This window comes from Saccostrea cucullata, unplaced genomic scaffold (assembly GCF_032062105.1).
Source record: "Saccostrea cucullata isolate Sc308-1 unplaced genomic scaffold, CSIRO_AGI_Scuc_v1 ctg216, whole genome shotgun sequence".
Classification (NCBI taxonomy): domain Eukaryota; kingdom Metazoa; phylum Mollusca; class Bivalvia; order Ostreida; family Ostreidae; genus Saccostrea; species Saccostrea cuccullata.
Window position 1 is genome coordinate 288,944 of NW_026929284.1, and position 16,482 is coordinate 305,425.

Here is a 16,482-nt window from a genome sequence, read left to right on the forward strand (position 1 = left end):
AATGTTTGAATGTAAATGCACAAGAAGCCAAAAAAAAAAAAAAAAAAAAAAAACCAGATAGCAATGAGCTGATTCAGGTGACCAAATAAGGAGTTATTTGGTCTCAATATTTATGTAAAATATTAAGTGTCTTCAGGTTTCTCCATTCAAAATAGGGGTTATATTACCAGTAGGGTTCAAAATAGTGTGATCATTATTTTTAATGATGTACAATATAAGGTAACCTCTTGTCCCCCTACTGATGTACAAATTACGAGGGCTGTTAAATAAATAATGTCCTTAACTCTATGACATACTACAGATATATGGCATTAAGCTTGACTTTTTCTCATTATTGAATCTTTAATGAATTTATGGCAGTTTATGTGACCACTTTTCATCACAAAGATTCATTGTGAGAAGCTGGAAAACAAGGGTATTCAAGACTGCATTAAAAATGAATGGTGCAGAATCAGTAAATTAGAGTGAAATTCAACCGTTCATTGCTGTAAAACTTGTTAAGAATCCCAAAGAAATCCTCACTGAAATACTAGTATGTTAAATTTACAGCAATCAATGTCTGTTTTATAGACAACTGAGCAGGTGGATTTCAATGATAAAAAAATATACATGTATAATGGGCATCAAAAATGGATACCGTCCTTGAAAACATTACAACAGCAAAAAGACTGATTTATATGCAATTTTCTTAAATATTAGTGGTCTTGTTGTTCAAATTCGTATTCGGAGAGGCAGTTTAATTTCTGGAGGAATCTAGAAAGGATTTTTTTTTGCAAAGGTTAATGAGAATCAGGAATCCACTACATTAGATTTTTTCATGGCAGCGTCCTCACCCGCACGCCCTGAAGAGTAAATGAGTCTTGGAGATAAACAGAAAGTTAATGTTCTTTCGCATTAACAATATTCGCCAGATCTTTCGCCTTTTGAGTTGTTTCATTTTCCAAAATTAAACAAAAATAGCCTTTCAAAAGGAAGAAACAAGACCAGAAAATCATAGGATTAGCCATTATCCAGTATACAAAGAGTCATACCCAAAATTAATGAGTTCTAAAGACAATATGAAATTGGATAAAAATGTTTACAAACATGTGTTTTAATTAAAAGATAATATTAGGTTAAATCATTATGAATAAATTATTGAAAAGCGTCTTTTGTTTCTTTCCGAGCACGAGGACGTTATTTATTCAGCAGCTCTAATATAAGGTCACCTCTGGTCCCCCTCCTGATGTTTAATAAAAGATAACCTCTAGTCCCCCTAATGATGTACAATATAAGGTGACCTCTGGTCTCCCTAATGATGTACAATATAAGGTGACCTCTGGTCCCCCTACTGATGTACAATATAAGGTGACCTCTGGTCTCCTTATGATGTTCAATATAAGGTGACTTCTGGTTTCCCTACTGATGAACAATATAAGTTGACCTCTGGTCCCCCTAATCATGTACAATATAAGGTGACCTCTAGTCCCCCTAATGATGTACAGTATAAGGTGACTTCTGGCCTTCTTATTGAGTACAATATAAGGTGACCTCTGGTCTCCCTAATGATGTACAATATAAGGTGACCTCTGGTCCCCCTACTGATGTACAATATAAGGTGACCTCTGGTCTCCTTATTGATGTTCAATATAAGGTGACCTCTGGTCTCCCTTCTGATGTACAAAATAAGGTTACCTCTGATCCCCCTACTGATGTACAATATAAGGTGACTTCTAGTCCCCCTACTGATGTACAATATAAAGTGACCACTGGACCCACTACTAATGTACATTATAAGGTGACCCCTGGTCCCCCTACTGATGTACAATATAAGGTGTCCTCTGGTCAACCTACTGATGTACAATATAAGGTGACCTCTAGTCCCCCTTTTTGATGTACAATATAAGGTGAAATCTAGTCCCCCTACTGATTTTTCAATGTAAGGTAACTTCTGATCCACTAACTGATTTACATTATAAGGCTACCTCTGGTCACCCTACTTATGTACAATATTAAGTGACCTCTGGTCTCCTTATTGATGTACAATATAAGGTGACCTCTTGTCCCCCTACTGATGTACAATATAAGGTGACCTCAGGTCTCCCTACTGATAAACAATTTAATATAACCTCTGGTCCCCTACTGATTTACAATATAAGGTGACCTCTAGTCCCCCTTATTGATGTTCAATATAAGGTGACCTTTAGTCCACCTACTGATTTTCAATATAAGGTAAGCTCTGACTCACTTACTGATGTACATTATAAGGCTACCTGCGGTCACCCTACTTATGTACAATATAAAGTGACCTCTGGTCTCCTTATTGATGTACAGTATCAGGTGACCTCTTGTCCCCCTATTAATGTACAATATAAGGTTACCTCTAGTCCCCAATATTGATGTTCAATATAAGGTGACCTCTTGTCCCCCTACTGATGTACAATATAAGGTGACCTCAGGTCTCCTTATTTGTTCAATATAAGGTGTCCTCTGGTCCCCCTACTGATTTACAATATAAGAGACCTTTAGTCCCCCTAATGATGTACAATATAAGGTGACCTCTGGTCTCCTTTATGTTGTCCGATATAAGGTTACCTCTGGTTCCCCTATTGATGAACAATATAAGGTGATCTCTGGTCTCCTTATTGATGTACAATCTAAGATGTCCTCTGGTCCCCCTACTGATGCTCAATATAAGGTGACCTCTGGTCCCCCTAATGATGTACAATATAAGGTGACCTCTAGTCCCCCTACTGATGTACAGTATAAGTTGACCTCTAGTCCCCCTTATTGATGTTCAATATAAGGTGACCCCTGGTCCCCCCACTGATGTACAATATAAGGTGACCTCTAGTCCCCCATTTTGATGTACAATATAAGGTGACCTCTAGTCCCTCTACTGATTTTCAATATAAGGTAACCTTTGATCCACTTACTGATTTACATTATAAGGTTACATCTGGTCACCCTACGTATGTACAATATTAAGTGACCTCTGGTCTCCTTATTGATGTACAATATAAGGTGACCTCTGGTCCCCCTATGATTATATACAATATAAGGTGACCTCTAGTCCCCAATATTGATGTTCAATATAAGGTGACCTCTTGTCCCCCTACTGATGTACAATATAAGGTGACCTCAGGTTTCCTTATTGATGTTCAATATAAGGTGACCTCTGGTCTCCCTTCTGATGTACAATAAAAGGTTACCTCTGATCCCCCTACTGATGTACAATATAAGGTGACCTCTGGTCCTTCTACCACAATATAAGGTGACCTCTTGTTCCCCTACTGATGTACATAATAAGGTGACCTCTGGTTTCCCTATTGATGTACATAATAAAGTGACCACTGGTCCCCCTACTGATGTACAATGTTAGGTGTCCTCTGGTCCCCCTACTAATGTACAATATAAGGTGATCGTTTGTTCGTTTGATCTTTGTTCCATTTACTGATGTACAAACATTGTTAGGTGACCACTTGTCCCCGTAATGATGTACAATCTAAGGTGACCTCTGGACCCCCAAAGGATGTACAATATAAGGTTACCTTTGGGCCCCTATTAATTTAAAATGTAAGGTGACCTGGGATACCTCTAATGATGTACAATATAAGGTGACCTCTGGTCTCCCCACTGATGTATAATATCAGGTTAGTTTTGGTCCCCCTAATTACTTTAACATTTCTGCTTATATATATATTAGAAAGTATATCTGTATAAAGTTATAAATAAGATTATTTTGGAGTAAGACAAAGAAAACTGTCTATTATATAAAATTCAATCAATTAAGGTGACCTGAGGTCTCCGTATTGATATCGATGAACTTTTGAAGAGTTCCTAAAATGTGTTATTACTACGCAAAATGACGAACTATTTACCGGGGACCCGAGGTCCTAGTTGAGCGTACGTTTTATCCTTCTTCGATAGACGTGAACTGAGCAGGGGACCTAAGGTCCTAGTTCAGCGTACGTTTTATCCTTCTGCAAATATCGCCCAAAGATATCATACAAAAATAAAAAGGGGGAAAATGAATATATTATTTCAAATTATTAAATTTTATGAATTTTCTTATCTGTGTTCTTGACAAAGGGTTGAATTGAAATTTCAAGTTATGAGTTATCTATGGAGGAATCATTTAATCTATTAACCCCCCCCCCTTCCACCATTTAATCTGTTGATTATTTCAAATGCTAAATTGCTTTGTGAAAACTTTATCGTCAAATCTCAAAAAATAAAACAAAGTTACCACCACCATCCTTAAAAAGGTTTGTTAATAATTACAGTTGCAAATTATATGTGCTCTATGGAGCAATATACGTACATTCTACATTAATATAACGTAAATTCAATTTTCAGTACCATTAAAGAATAGACGCATACGTTCTAAGTTCTACATGTATGCCTAAGCAACAATTTAAATGGGAAAAATTAGGTGCATAATTTAATACATGTATCTCTTGCAAAGCAACAAAAATGGAAATGAATTCAATTTCGAACAGTTTCTTGACACCCAACACCCACAGAGAGAGAGAGAGAGAGAGAGAGAGAGAGAGAGAGAGAGAATTATATTTCCTACGAAACATGATATATTCTTCTTCAAAATGTTTAGCTTGGTATACAATTTAGGTGTAGAGAGAGTTGATGATACACTATCACTTCAAACTAGCAGCAAAATACAAACTTTAAGAAAGTTCTGTTTCCGAATGATAAGAGACTTAAAACTATGCAATATTAACCAATTGCTCAAAATAGAAACATTCGATTATAAAACCACAATTCTATTTTTGAATAATATTATGTCAATTCAGTTTTCAAATCACACGGATGCACAAGATATTGTGTAAAAAAAATGTTCACCTTTGCATGTGCACTTCCATTTGCAGAGCATTTCTGCAGTCTTGTTACAGAAAATAATGTCATTTTAAGAAAAAGTGAATTTCTTCATGTTTTTAGTTTTTTTAAAAATCATTAAGATTCACTCGCAAATCTGTTCAAACAGCTTTAGAATTTAATTTTAATTTACTTTAAAACATGGTAACGTAAATATTGGTAACGTAAATATCGGTAACGTAAATATCTTTCTGAGATTTATCGTAACTTTTAATGATGTTGTTTAATTATTCCACTGTTAATTAAAGGCATATTCTAGCGCTTGAATGTAAGGCATTTTGACCCATAGGAAACAGTGTAGTTCTCATACATAATTTGTGAATAATTACTAACACGTAAATATCGATGAATTTCTTAACCATTGGACTCATAAGAAAAGGGGGGCTATTTTTTATAAATACAAATAAACAGTGTCTTTTTACCGTTCAATGCAATAGAAGAGGTGTTCATGATGTTAAAAAGTTACAACTTAATCCCACTGAGTCAGTTTAGCAATCCTTCAAGTCCTTTTGAATTTCCAAATAGAAAAGTAATAATTTTGCGGTGACATCAAAATTTGATAAATATATTAACATTTTTAAAAATTTGTGACACGCATATGTGTGAAGGGTGTGATATTCAGAAAATATAACTCAAATGTAGGACAATCTTACTAAGAAAAAAGTATGTAAGTGGTTTAAAACTTCTTTTTGGTTTAAAATAAAAACTACACTATGATCGGCGACAGTAACGTAAATATCGATTTCTGCTACAAAATACGATTTTCGCCTAAGACAATCATTCAAGTTACAACAAACTATTGTTGTATTTTAATCAACAACCAACAATGGTTCATATGACTTGCAGAAAATAAAATTTATTAGAAATATTATATTACTTAAAACACGGTACATTATTTAAAGCGAATTGAGACTATAATTTGAGAATCAGTGGTAAACATATCCTTCAGCAGTATTACAGCTCATTACTTTCTATAATAATGCAGCTCACGGTCATTTACACTGTAAATCTGTGCATTGTAGAATAAATTTTAAGGTACACTGTATATTTCTTAATGTCAATGGTACCTAATAGAATTCTAGGATAAAATTATTCTTACAATGTATACACACAGTACTATACAGATATCCTAAAAAAAAAATACGTGGATTTTTCAATGAAGTCCTGTGACACAGGACTTCATTGAAAAATCCACGTACTTTCTTTTTAGGATATCTGAATAGTACATTTTTTTTTGAAGAATGGAAAGGTACAATTCATTACATGTGCCATATTAAAGTAAACGAATTATAATTAAATTCTCTGAGTTCTAAACTTTAATGTAGCAAATGTACGTTTCAAAAATCATTAAAAAAATTTTTATTGCCAGATGTGTAGAGGAATAATTTGTTGTCTCAAGTTTTCGAAGAAAAGTAGGTAGAAACAAGATGTTTTTGTGAAACATTGATGTCCCCATATATGTCAGCTTTTGGCGAGGGTTTAAGTTTCTCAAATGCAAGTCAAACTCCAAGATCAAGAGATCAAAAATGTTGTTACCCAAAGAAAGTACTTGGCTTAATGAATATGCCTATGAAATATGAAAGTCCATGCACTGAAATTTATAGCCAAGATTAACACTTTTTAATGTGGGTCAAACTCCAAAGTTAAGGTCAAAGGGTCTAATAAAAGGACCAAACAGAAGGCCTTAATTGGCTTAGTACCCTATCACCAACTATTTAAAAGTTATGGACAAGTTTTTCAAAAGAAGTCAAACTCAAGATCAACGGTCAAGATCAAAAAGTCAAAAATATTTATATCCATGGAAAAGTCTTGCCACAATGAATACACGTGTGATGAATGAAAACTCTTAACACCAACGTATTCGATTGATTGTTTATTGTTTAACGCCGCTCTCAAGAATTTTTCACTCATATGGAGACGCCACCACTTGCAGGTGGATGGCTTCAAATTCAGACCTATACTAGGCCATTGAGCAGTACTCTTTCTCGTGCCTGCACCTAACTACTGCGACATGGAACCTCGGTTTATACAGTTTCGTTCGATCCGCGGCCCAAGGATCAACTCCTTATCCCGCGACTCCAAAGCAGATGCTATAACCACTGCGCCACGCAGTTCTATTGGCCAAGAGTTTGGTAAACTTTTACAGAAGCTGGTCAATCTCCAAGGTCAAGAGGTTAGATATGTTCATACCCATAGAAATGCATGTCACAAGGAACACACAAGTGAAATATGAAAGCCATAGTTCCAACCAATCAAAAGTTACAGACAAAATTAATGTTTTTGCAGACGAAAAGCTAGAAACAAAGAGAGACAGGCATACAGATGGACGGGGAAAAACTATATACCCTCAATCTTCGATTACGGGGGCACAAAAAATTATGTTTACTAGTAATTCTACAGTCAACCAGATAATCCGATGGTTTAAATGTCGTGATATTAGGTATGTTTTTTTTATCGGTGATTTCAACTCAAAATGCAGTGTGCATTTATACTGAAAGGAAGAAGAAACGCAGGGTAGCATAATATTCGAATTTTTTTTTTTGACCGTATGACCGAAAATTACAAAAATTGGTCAGTTGAGAAATTAAGTTACTATGCACCAAAATCTGAGTTCAGAATTACTCAACCGTAAAATGTATGACGTCACGTTGGGAAAACGCTAAAAAGCCCAAAATATGGTGCAGTTTGATGACGACGAGTTTGTCAACAAATCTTGTTGCACCATTTGATGCACCCGAGTTGTACACATTGTTTTTCAATACTGTATTTAGAAACGATATGAATTTCTTGCAATCTTTGTACAGTTTACGGAAGATTCATGGGGTCTGGTTTTCGAAATGCCTAATTACTGAAAAAGGCAACAACGGGCAATAACTAAGCCGTTTCTTATAAATCCCCCCCCCCATAAAACTTGTTACCCGTTGTCAGAGAGGGCCTGGAATTGTTTTTAATCAACCGTGACGATGACAATAACGCGAAACAGAGTCATGTTACGAATGGGTTATTCGTCCTACCATCTCTTAAATCGCCACCTTACTGCCACAAAAAAAACGCCTTTTATACAGTAGACTATTATAATCATTACATTCACATGAAAAATGAAAGAAAACAATTCCGCAATTTGGTTTTGACCTCACCGGCGCATGCCAAAAAGTTTTTTGCGTGGTTACCCATGCCCAATATAGCCAGGATTTGAAAGATGAACACTCTGATGAATTCCATGCAAAAGAGAAACAAGGCTCATGACAGATGCGCGGGAGAGACATTCAAGATAATGAGAGCTCTCAATTTTCACTTTTGGGGGGTACCGTCATATGACCTATGATAACTGATGAATTATTATACAAAATCAAATGGGATTTTGGTTATATCTTTTTGAAAGTTTATTTTAAAAGTTAGATAGGAATACTGAAAAAATTAAAAGAAAAATAAATTTAATTCACTTAAAAAGTTTACCCTGCGTTTCTTTTTCCTTTCAGTATATTTAAAAAATAATAATCAAACGAAGTATGCAAGCCTGAAGTGAGTTGATCTAATATCAATAGGTCGGAACAATGCTGCCTTACACTATTAGGTGATAATTTAGAACAATGTTTACAATATACATATACATCTTTGTTTAAAATATAAAAGATACAAAGGGCTTTATTTATACTAAACGGTTTCTTCCGATCAAGAACACAGCGTGTATTTTTCGACCAAATCTATTTTCTGACTGCTTTTTGTGCTCTCATGACAACATACTAGTATTTTATTTCTTTATTAAAAAATTTGAAATTCTACCATAAAGCATTCATTATAGAATAAAAACTTTAAAAACAAAGGATAATACGGTGAAAAAGGCAACATTCTGCAAAGTCGGCCGACAGACAGCTTAACTGTATTGTCCGTGTGCATACGGACTACCACTGACTTTCCCCTGTATATATTGCGCAGCATCTTTGTTCGCGTATCAGACTTTAGCCTGAGACCACATTAAATGATGTATCGACTGCTGTTGGCTGTGGTGGGTTTAGCTAACCTTCCTTATATTCGCACCTGTTGCTCCCCAGATGTTCTCCAAGGCAATGCCATGTATTATGGATATATGGTCGAGGAAAAAGAGTCTTATCAGGTACGATCATATGTTTTAAAGATAGTACATTTTAATATTTTGATATAGGGCTCAATGTTTAATTTTGTAAGTTCAATATTGGCTTTAAAATAAAATTCAATCTTATGTAATGATATCAGTTTTGTATCATAAAAGAGCTCTATAATATCATATTCACCCTTAGAGCAGTTTAAAATTAAAGGTTTTTGCTTTTAGAATATGGTAAAATTTTACTACGATGCGGATAAAAAGAAAATAGCAACGATAACAACCAATATGGGGAACAGGACAGGACAGGTCAGAGATATATACGACTTCGCCGCAAGGAAACGTTACGTCATAACCGACAACAGCTCCTGTAACGTCACGAAACTGAAACGTTCCTTCGAGAAGATCTGCGTTCCGTCTAGCGCAAAGTTTATGGGTTCCGCTGACCTCGGAAACAGCGAGGCCAAAATGAGCGTCGATATGTACAGATTGAAAGTTAAAAAAGGTAAAATGTCTGGCGAGGCGGACATAATGGTGACGCCGATGGACGGTGGGAAGTGTACCTTGGTAGGAGTAGTGATGAGCGGGGGAAAGGACGGAGAAATTCAGATGGCGGAAACCTCTGTTTATATGAACTTTACGTTTGAAATATCTGACAAATCTGTATTCCAACCACCGAAGCAGTGCTATAGGAACAACGAAAGCGAAAGCCTCCTGTTTGAAGTTTTAGGAGGAATCCGAAGAGAAATTTACATCTTTTAGAATCCAAAAAGACTTTAATTTTGCAATCATTTCAATGCCACTAAAATGGAAAAAACAAATTTTATCTTAAAAAAAATTGTTGAACATTTTATGAGTAAAAGAGATAGGGAAAAAGTATTCGACTATTGTGATGTGAAGTTTTTCTTAGACCTTTAAGAAGGCACGCAATAAACTGTATGAATGTTACACCAACTGCACCCCCCCAACAAAAAAACCACCGATAATTAACGATTGTAGACTATTGTACATAGATCTTAATAGTCCATGTTGTTCCCGCATTTATTAATAGATATGTATATGGGATCGGATATATTTTGATTACTATAATTCCTCATTCGTATTTTGGTCTTTTCTTGTAAAACAAAGAATGCCATGAATATATATTGCCAATAACATATTTTTTGTCATGACTACTCACTCAGATAATAAAGAAATGAAATCATCCTGACCCTGTCTTTAATAATTTAGCATATTAGTGAATAAGGGTATAGTATACGTCCGCAATATATGGAATGCCACATAAACATATACATGTAGTTAGTATATTTAAAAATATTTGAACCTATCTTCAAATATTTCTATCTTTTTTTCCAAATTAATTGTAGACAGGTACAGTTGAATCAAAGATATGAGTAAATGTTTGAACCTTTCTTGCAATAAAAGAACCTAGGTTAAATTGATCGAGTTAAAATCATCTTTAACGAAGCCGAGTCTAATTAATTCTACCCTAGGTATTTTGATAATCTTTCGATAAATAATTTTTACTGTTATATTTATTATTTTAAAATTAAAAAATCGAACGTTTACCACCCCGATTTCTTAGCATTACAGATTGGTTCAGTTCAATGACAGATATGTTTCATTGAATTATAGTTATCTTTAAATCATTTGAAGATATGTATAATTAATTTCAAGATAGGTGCAAAGGATCTGAAGAAAGCTTCAATTCACTTATACCTTGGCTCAAATCAATTGCACCTATTGCTATCTGTAAATTAATACCTGTCGTACTTATCTTCGGCCTAAGGATGCAATATATACGTACCTCATGCAAAACTACAATGTATATATAAAACTGTTTAATTTTAGAAGAAATATAAGTGGAATGTCGTAAGATTAATTGCATATTTATTTTAAATCTAGAGGTTTCAATAAATATGTGTTGTATTGTCACATGTTTTAACGACGAATCAAACAGTGAAAATAGGATCCATCATTCGACCCTGATCACAAAAATACTCTATATTTTCTATAACGGGCTTCCGTACTAATCGATAATCAAAAAGCTGATCTGTTGCCTGTATAACAAATAAACAATAATGTTTTAGAGGTATTCATGAGTAAAACAAAATATACCTTGCTGTTGCTGAGTTTCAAATATGCTAAGTTTAAACTCTACGAAAAATCGACGAGTCATCACTAATTCGACAACAAAAAGTAAAGACACAAAATACAGTGGACTTCAAATTTGGCTATTTTCTCGAAATCCAGAAATCCTCGATCAATCGGGAATGTTCCAAACATGCTTAATGATTTGCTGGTTCTTCTATTACAAAGTACCTGTACCTCAGAAATAATAAGAAAGTAATAAACCATACCTTTGAATTAGATTTTTTTGTGGACAAATGTTTATATTTACATGTCCTCCTGTTTCCTGATACGCTAGTAAGGCAAGGTAATTTCATGCGTGTACATAGACAGGAGATAACAAGGTATTTTGTTTATTTATCATTCCTAGACTGTTTAATGAACCTGATATGTTAATATTACTCGACTGCTACACTACCATGTAAGAGAGAGAGAGAGAGAGAGAGAGAGAGAGAGAGAGAGAGAGAGAGAGAGAGAGAGAGAGAGAGAGAGAGAGAGAGAGAGAGAGAGAGAGAGAGAGAGAGAGAGAGAGAGAGAGAGAGAGAGAGAGAGAGAGAGAGAGAGAGAGAGAGAGAGAGAGAGAGAGAGAGAGAGAGAGAGAGAGAGAGAGAGAGAGAGAGAGAGAGAGAGAGAGAGAGAGAGAGAGAGAGAGAGAGAGAGAGAGAGAGAGAGAGAGAGAGAGAGAGAGAGAGAGAGAGAGAGAGAGAGAGAGAGAGAGAGAGAGAGAGAGAGAGAGAGAGAGAGAGAGAGAGAGAGAGAGAGAGAGAGAGAGAGAGAGAGAGAGAGAGAGAGAGAGAGAGAGAGAGAGAGAGAGAGAGAGAGAGAGAGAGAGAGAGAGAGAGAGAGAGAGAGAGAGAGAGAGAGAGAGAGAGAGAGAGAGAGAGAGAGAGAGAGAGAGAGAGAGAGAGAGAAAAAATCCGCGCCTGAAATGTTGCATGCACTGTTTCATGTTTCCGGGCACGGGCATCTGACTTACTTATTTTCCTTTTAAAAAATATATACCCCAAAACCTAATAATACTCGTAAAATTAGGTAGGGTTATATATGAATTTTTCTTTCAATTAAAGAAAATTAAATAAGTAATGTCAGATGCCTCTGTTTCCAGGATATATTAACAGATTAATATATCAGATTTATTCATAACAAATCACGCATTTCCCCTTTTTTTGTCTCATAAAAGGAACAACTGGTTTGCGGCCGTTTTGACAATATGTTTCTTTTTAATGTTCGATATGACTACTACATGTAGATACTTTGTTCTTTTTTCAACTATTTTCAAGTGCAAAAACACACTTCTTTTAAAAACTTTCATATCAAATAACTGACCGCCTCCTGGTCTCTGGTAATAAGCATAAGAATCTTAGTCATTAAAAAGCTGAGTATTACATTTTAAATTATTCGAATATTTGGTAAGAGTATTCTTATGTTTTATTAAGTACTTTTTATTTACAGGTATGACACTCTTCCGTCAGTCCACTATATATTATGTCGGTATTTTGGGAAAAATGCGTATTTTAAAAAATATTTTATAGAAACATACTGACTATTAATATTTACAATCAAACATAATTCAAAACTTATGAAAACTACAAATAATGGATTGAAAAATGTTACCCAAAGAAAAAAAATAACTTACCTATCATCAAATAAATTTATTTAAATAATTTTATTTATACACTCTTCACCATTTTAAGGTACACTTTTTCTAAGAAGAATTTTGATTTTTGAATATATATGTACATGTTTTCGATTCTATGTTTGCATTGCAGGACGGAATTTCACCGCAAATAAACCCCATCGATAACAACAATGGATATTCCCATGTCACTTAATTTTTCATCACACTGTTCGTCAGGAAATATCGCAAAACGTTTGTTTTTGAGGGTATGACTAAAAACTTCTAGAATTCAATTTTCCAGAGTTATCTCTCTTTTGTTAATTGGTAGAAAAAAACAAGGTTGATACACAAACACACTTGCGGGCTCGTTAAAGGTTAGAAACAAAAATAAAAATCACTAGATGCAAATATACATATACGTAATATTAATATAATTTAATTTAGCACAACGACTATTTAACTACTAGTATGCATAATTTGAAAGAGATATTTGAAAGATTAACAGTTGATTTTTAATTTGTCTTTAACTATAAATCTAGATTTTCAACTCATACAAACATTTCCTAGTATTTAAGCATTGAATCATTATTTTATGAAAATTATATTCTCATAACTGCGACGGTGTGTGCAAACAAACTGAGTAACGTGCGTTAACATTAACGTCCTTTTCAAGTAAAATATCTAAATATGAAATTGATGTGTCCGATTCTGTGGTTATTTTTTTTTATTTCAAGCTCACCTGGATATATCGTATCGACATAAAAATGGAATTATAACCATTGTCGATGGAAAATACGTCTTCGATATCTAAATGTCGAGTTGAAGGCCACAGCAAGTGTTTTCTTCTTTTCACATATTAGATTTTTGACAAATTCTGCTGCATACGGATACAAAAATAGGTCTGCTTATAACGGGTAATAATTGATATCCATTCGATTGTTGGGAAAGCAAGTATCCAAAAACCACATAGATACATGTATATTGTCAATCAGAAACTCAAGCATCTTTTTAATATCAACTTCAGAGTACTTGTGTGTACAATCAGAATGTTTTTAAAAAAATATTTACATTTACTGACTGAGTTCGAGGGCAACACGCGTTTTGTTTGATCCACGAACAGAACTGTTTGTCTGAGGCCGTTAGGCCGAAGGCAGACAGTTTGGTTTGAGGGTCGACAAAACTCATTTTGCCCGATAAAACAGTCAATAAATGTTTTGTTATACCTTTTATTTTAATATTTTTTTGACACACATGTATCTCTTACTGTCTTCCGTGATGTAAACCTCAGATCCGTCACTGTTAAACATGAGGTTAAGCTCCGTCCATTGTGTGACGTAAGCGGTCCAACATATCATCGACAGGTCCAACATCACTTTTTTTTTCTTTAAAATGTATTTTTCATTTATGTGAGAATTCAATTCTTTCGTTGCTCTCTGGTAACCCTGTCATTTGCACACACATATTGTGTAAAAATCACATCCAAATATTGTTTTTAGCATTCACCTGTAGGATATATAACTAAAATTCACATTTACGCTTTCTTAGATAAGTTCATTGATGAAAAATATGGAGATAACGAACAGTATTCAAGATCAAGAGTCCACAAAACACTACAAAACAGGAACAGAGCAAACACGGACCTCCAAACCATCAGAGGTGGGAACAGGTGCCATGGAGGAGTGAGCATCCCCTGCCGACTAGTCACACCCACTGTGTGCTCCTTGTCATGATCGGGAAATAAATCAAATAACGGAATAATCCGTCGTCAATTCAGTGTATAAAGTGTATAAATAATAGGCTAACATTTGGTATGAAAAACGTCATTCAACATTTGACTCAATGATAAATCGATTTGCTGACAAGGTCACTGTATCGACCATAGAACTCACGAAATTATTATTTTAAACGAGACTGCTGATATTCTTGTTTCATCAACTTTTTTCTCAACAGTTTACCTAGTTGTAGAAATTGTTCATACGAAGAGCATGCGCTTGCGTATTTAAACAACTGAGATATGTAAACTTCGTAGGCAGGTGAAGAAGGTATATTGCTGCGTAAGTAAGGGAAGTTGACGATAGAAAAGTTAAAGTCATCACGTTAATCATAGAGCTTGGTTGTTAGATTATCATTAACGTCTTTTTCAAGTTAAATATCCAAATATGAAACAGATGTGTCAGACTCTGTAATATCTTTTATCTCAAGCGCACCAGGATATACTAGTATCGTATCAACATAAGTATGGAAATTACCATTGTTAGTTGACAGTACGTCGTCGATATATCTATAAATGTAAGTGTTTTCTTTTCGTGCATAAGATTTTGCACAAATTCTGCTTTGTATAATATAATTGATATACTGAACCTTACCAACAAAGAAATGTTTTTACCTGCTTTGTCAGCAGGGACTAGTACATAATGACAGCGTAATCCATCTACTTTTTAGCTCACCTGAGCCGAAGGCTCAAGTGAGCATTTTTACAACATTTTGTCCGTCGTCTGTCCGTCTGTCTGTAAACTTTTCACATTTTCAACTTCTTCTCAAAAACAACTGTGCCATTGTTAACCATAAACTTGGTACAAAGCATTTTTGGGTGAAGGGGAGTTTAAATTGTAACAAGCAAATTCAAAGAATTGTGGTCCCCCGCTTTCGGTGTCTTTGTGAATAGGATGTTATTTTTATGACATATTGTGTCTAATATGAACACCCTATCATGTGTAATTTATTTAGAAATTATCACTGAAGTTGATTTTTTTTTTAAAATAAGGTCACATGAAGGTCAAGGGTAAAGAAATCATAGCATGCTCGGAATAATCTTGTCACAGGTAATGCACATGTCATATATGAAAGCCCTATCTCCTCTCAGTACATGTAGAAGGAACATGATGTGTTTGTTAAACACTGATGACCCCAAATGGCAACATAACGAAGGTTAAAATTTTCTTAAATGCAAATTAAATATATTATTTCCCAAAGTAGGGTTTTTCTCACAAGAAATACGATTGTGAAATACAAATTAAAATCCCTAGCACCACCTGTTCAAAAGTTATAGTCGAGGATAAATTTTTGAAAGGTAGGTCAAACTCCAAGGTGAAAGGGTCTGAGTTGTTGGTTTATTAAGAAAGGTCTTGTCACAAGTAATACAAAAAGTGAAGATTGAAATCCCTAACCCAACCGTTCAAAAGTTATGGCCAAGGTTAAAGTTTTTTAAAAATAGGTCAACTCCAAAGTCAAGGTCAAAGGGTTAGAGTTCTTGGTATCCAATGAAAGGTCTTCTCACAAGGATTACATATGTGAAGTATAAAAAGCCTAGCCCTTATCATTCAAAAGATATGGTCAAGGTTAAAGTTTTTTCATAAGTACATAAATCTCCAAGGTCAAGGTCAAAAGGTCAAAGTTGTTGGTATCCAATGAAAGGTCTTGACACAAAAAATACATATGTGAAATATGAAAGGCCTAGTACCTACCATTCGAAAGTTATGGCCAAAGTAAAAATTTGGAATTTTTGTGTAAAAGTGGGATAAACTCCAAGGTCAAGGTCAAAAGGTCAAATTTTGTGGTACCCAAAGAAAGAGTTTGTCACAAGGAACACACATATGAAATATGAAAGTCATAGCTCCAGTAAATTAAAAGTTATGGGCAAGGTTAAAGTTTTTGTGACGGACGGACAGACGGATAGACTGACGGACAGACGAATGAGATTTAATATTCCCTCGCTTACGCGAAAGCGGGGGACAAAAATGAAGGGCCAAGGCCCCTTACAAGGGGAGATAATCGAGAAAAG

At 34.8% G+C, this 16,482-nt stretch overlaps 1 protein-coding gene across 1 annotated transcript; it reads left to right on the top strand.

Moving 5' to 3' along the window:
* Positions 1-8,806: 8,806 nt before the first annotated feature.
* On the top strand, positions 8,807-10,163 carry LOC134280309 (uncharacterized). Its single transcript, XM_062762722.1, has 2 exons — positions 8,807-8,986; positions 9,182-10,163. Exons 1-2 carry the CDS (start codon positions 8,852-8,854, stop codon positions 9,713-9,715), a joined length of 669 nt encoding a protein of 222 aa, XP_062618706.1. The 5' UTR covers positions 8,807-8,851; the 3' UTR covers positions 9,716-10,163.
* Positions 10,164-16,482: the final 6,319 nt, after the last annotated feature.

Bases quoted from the DNA above. Each gene is read 5' to 3' on its own strand.
- LOC134280309 (XM_062762722.1), top strand. From the start codon at position 8,852: ATGATGTATCGACTGCTGTTGGCTGTGGTGGGTTTAGCTAACCTTCCT. The intron at 8,987-9,181 runs GTACGATCATAT...TTTTGCTTTTAG, and splicing joins AGGAAAAAGAGTCTTATCAG to AATATGGTAAAATTTTACTA.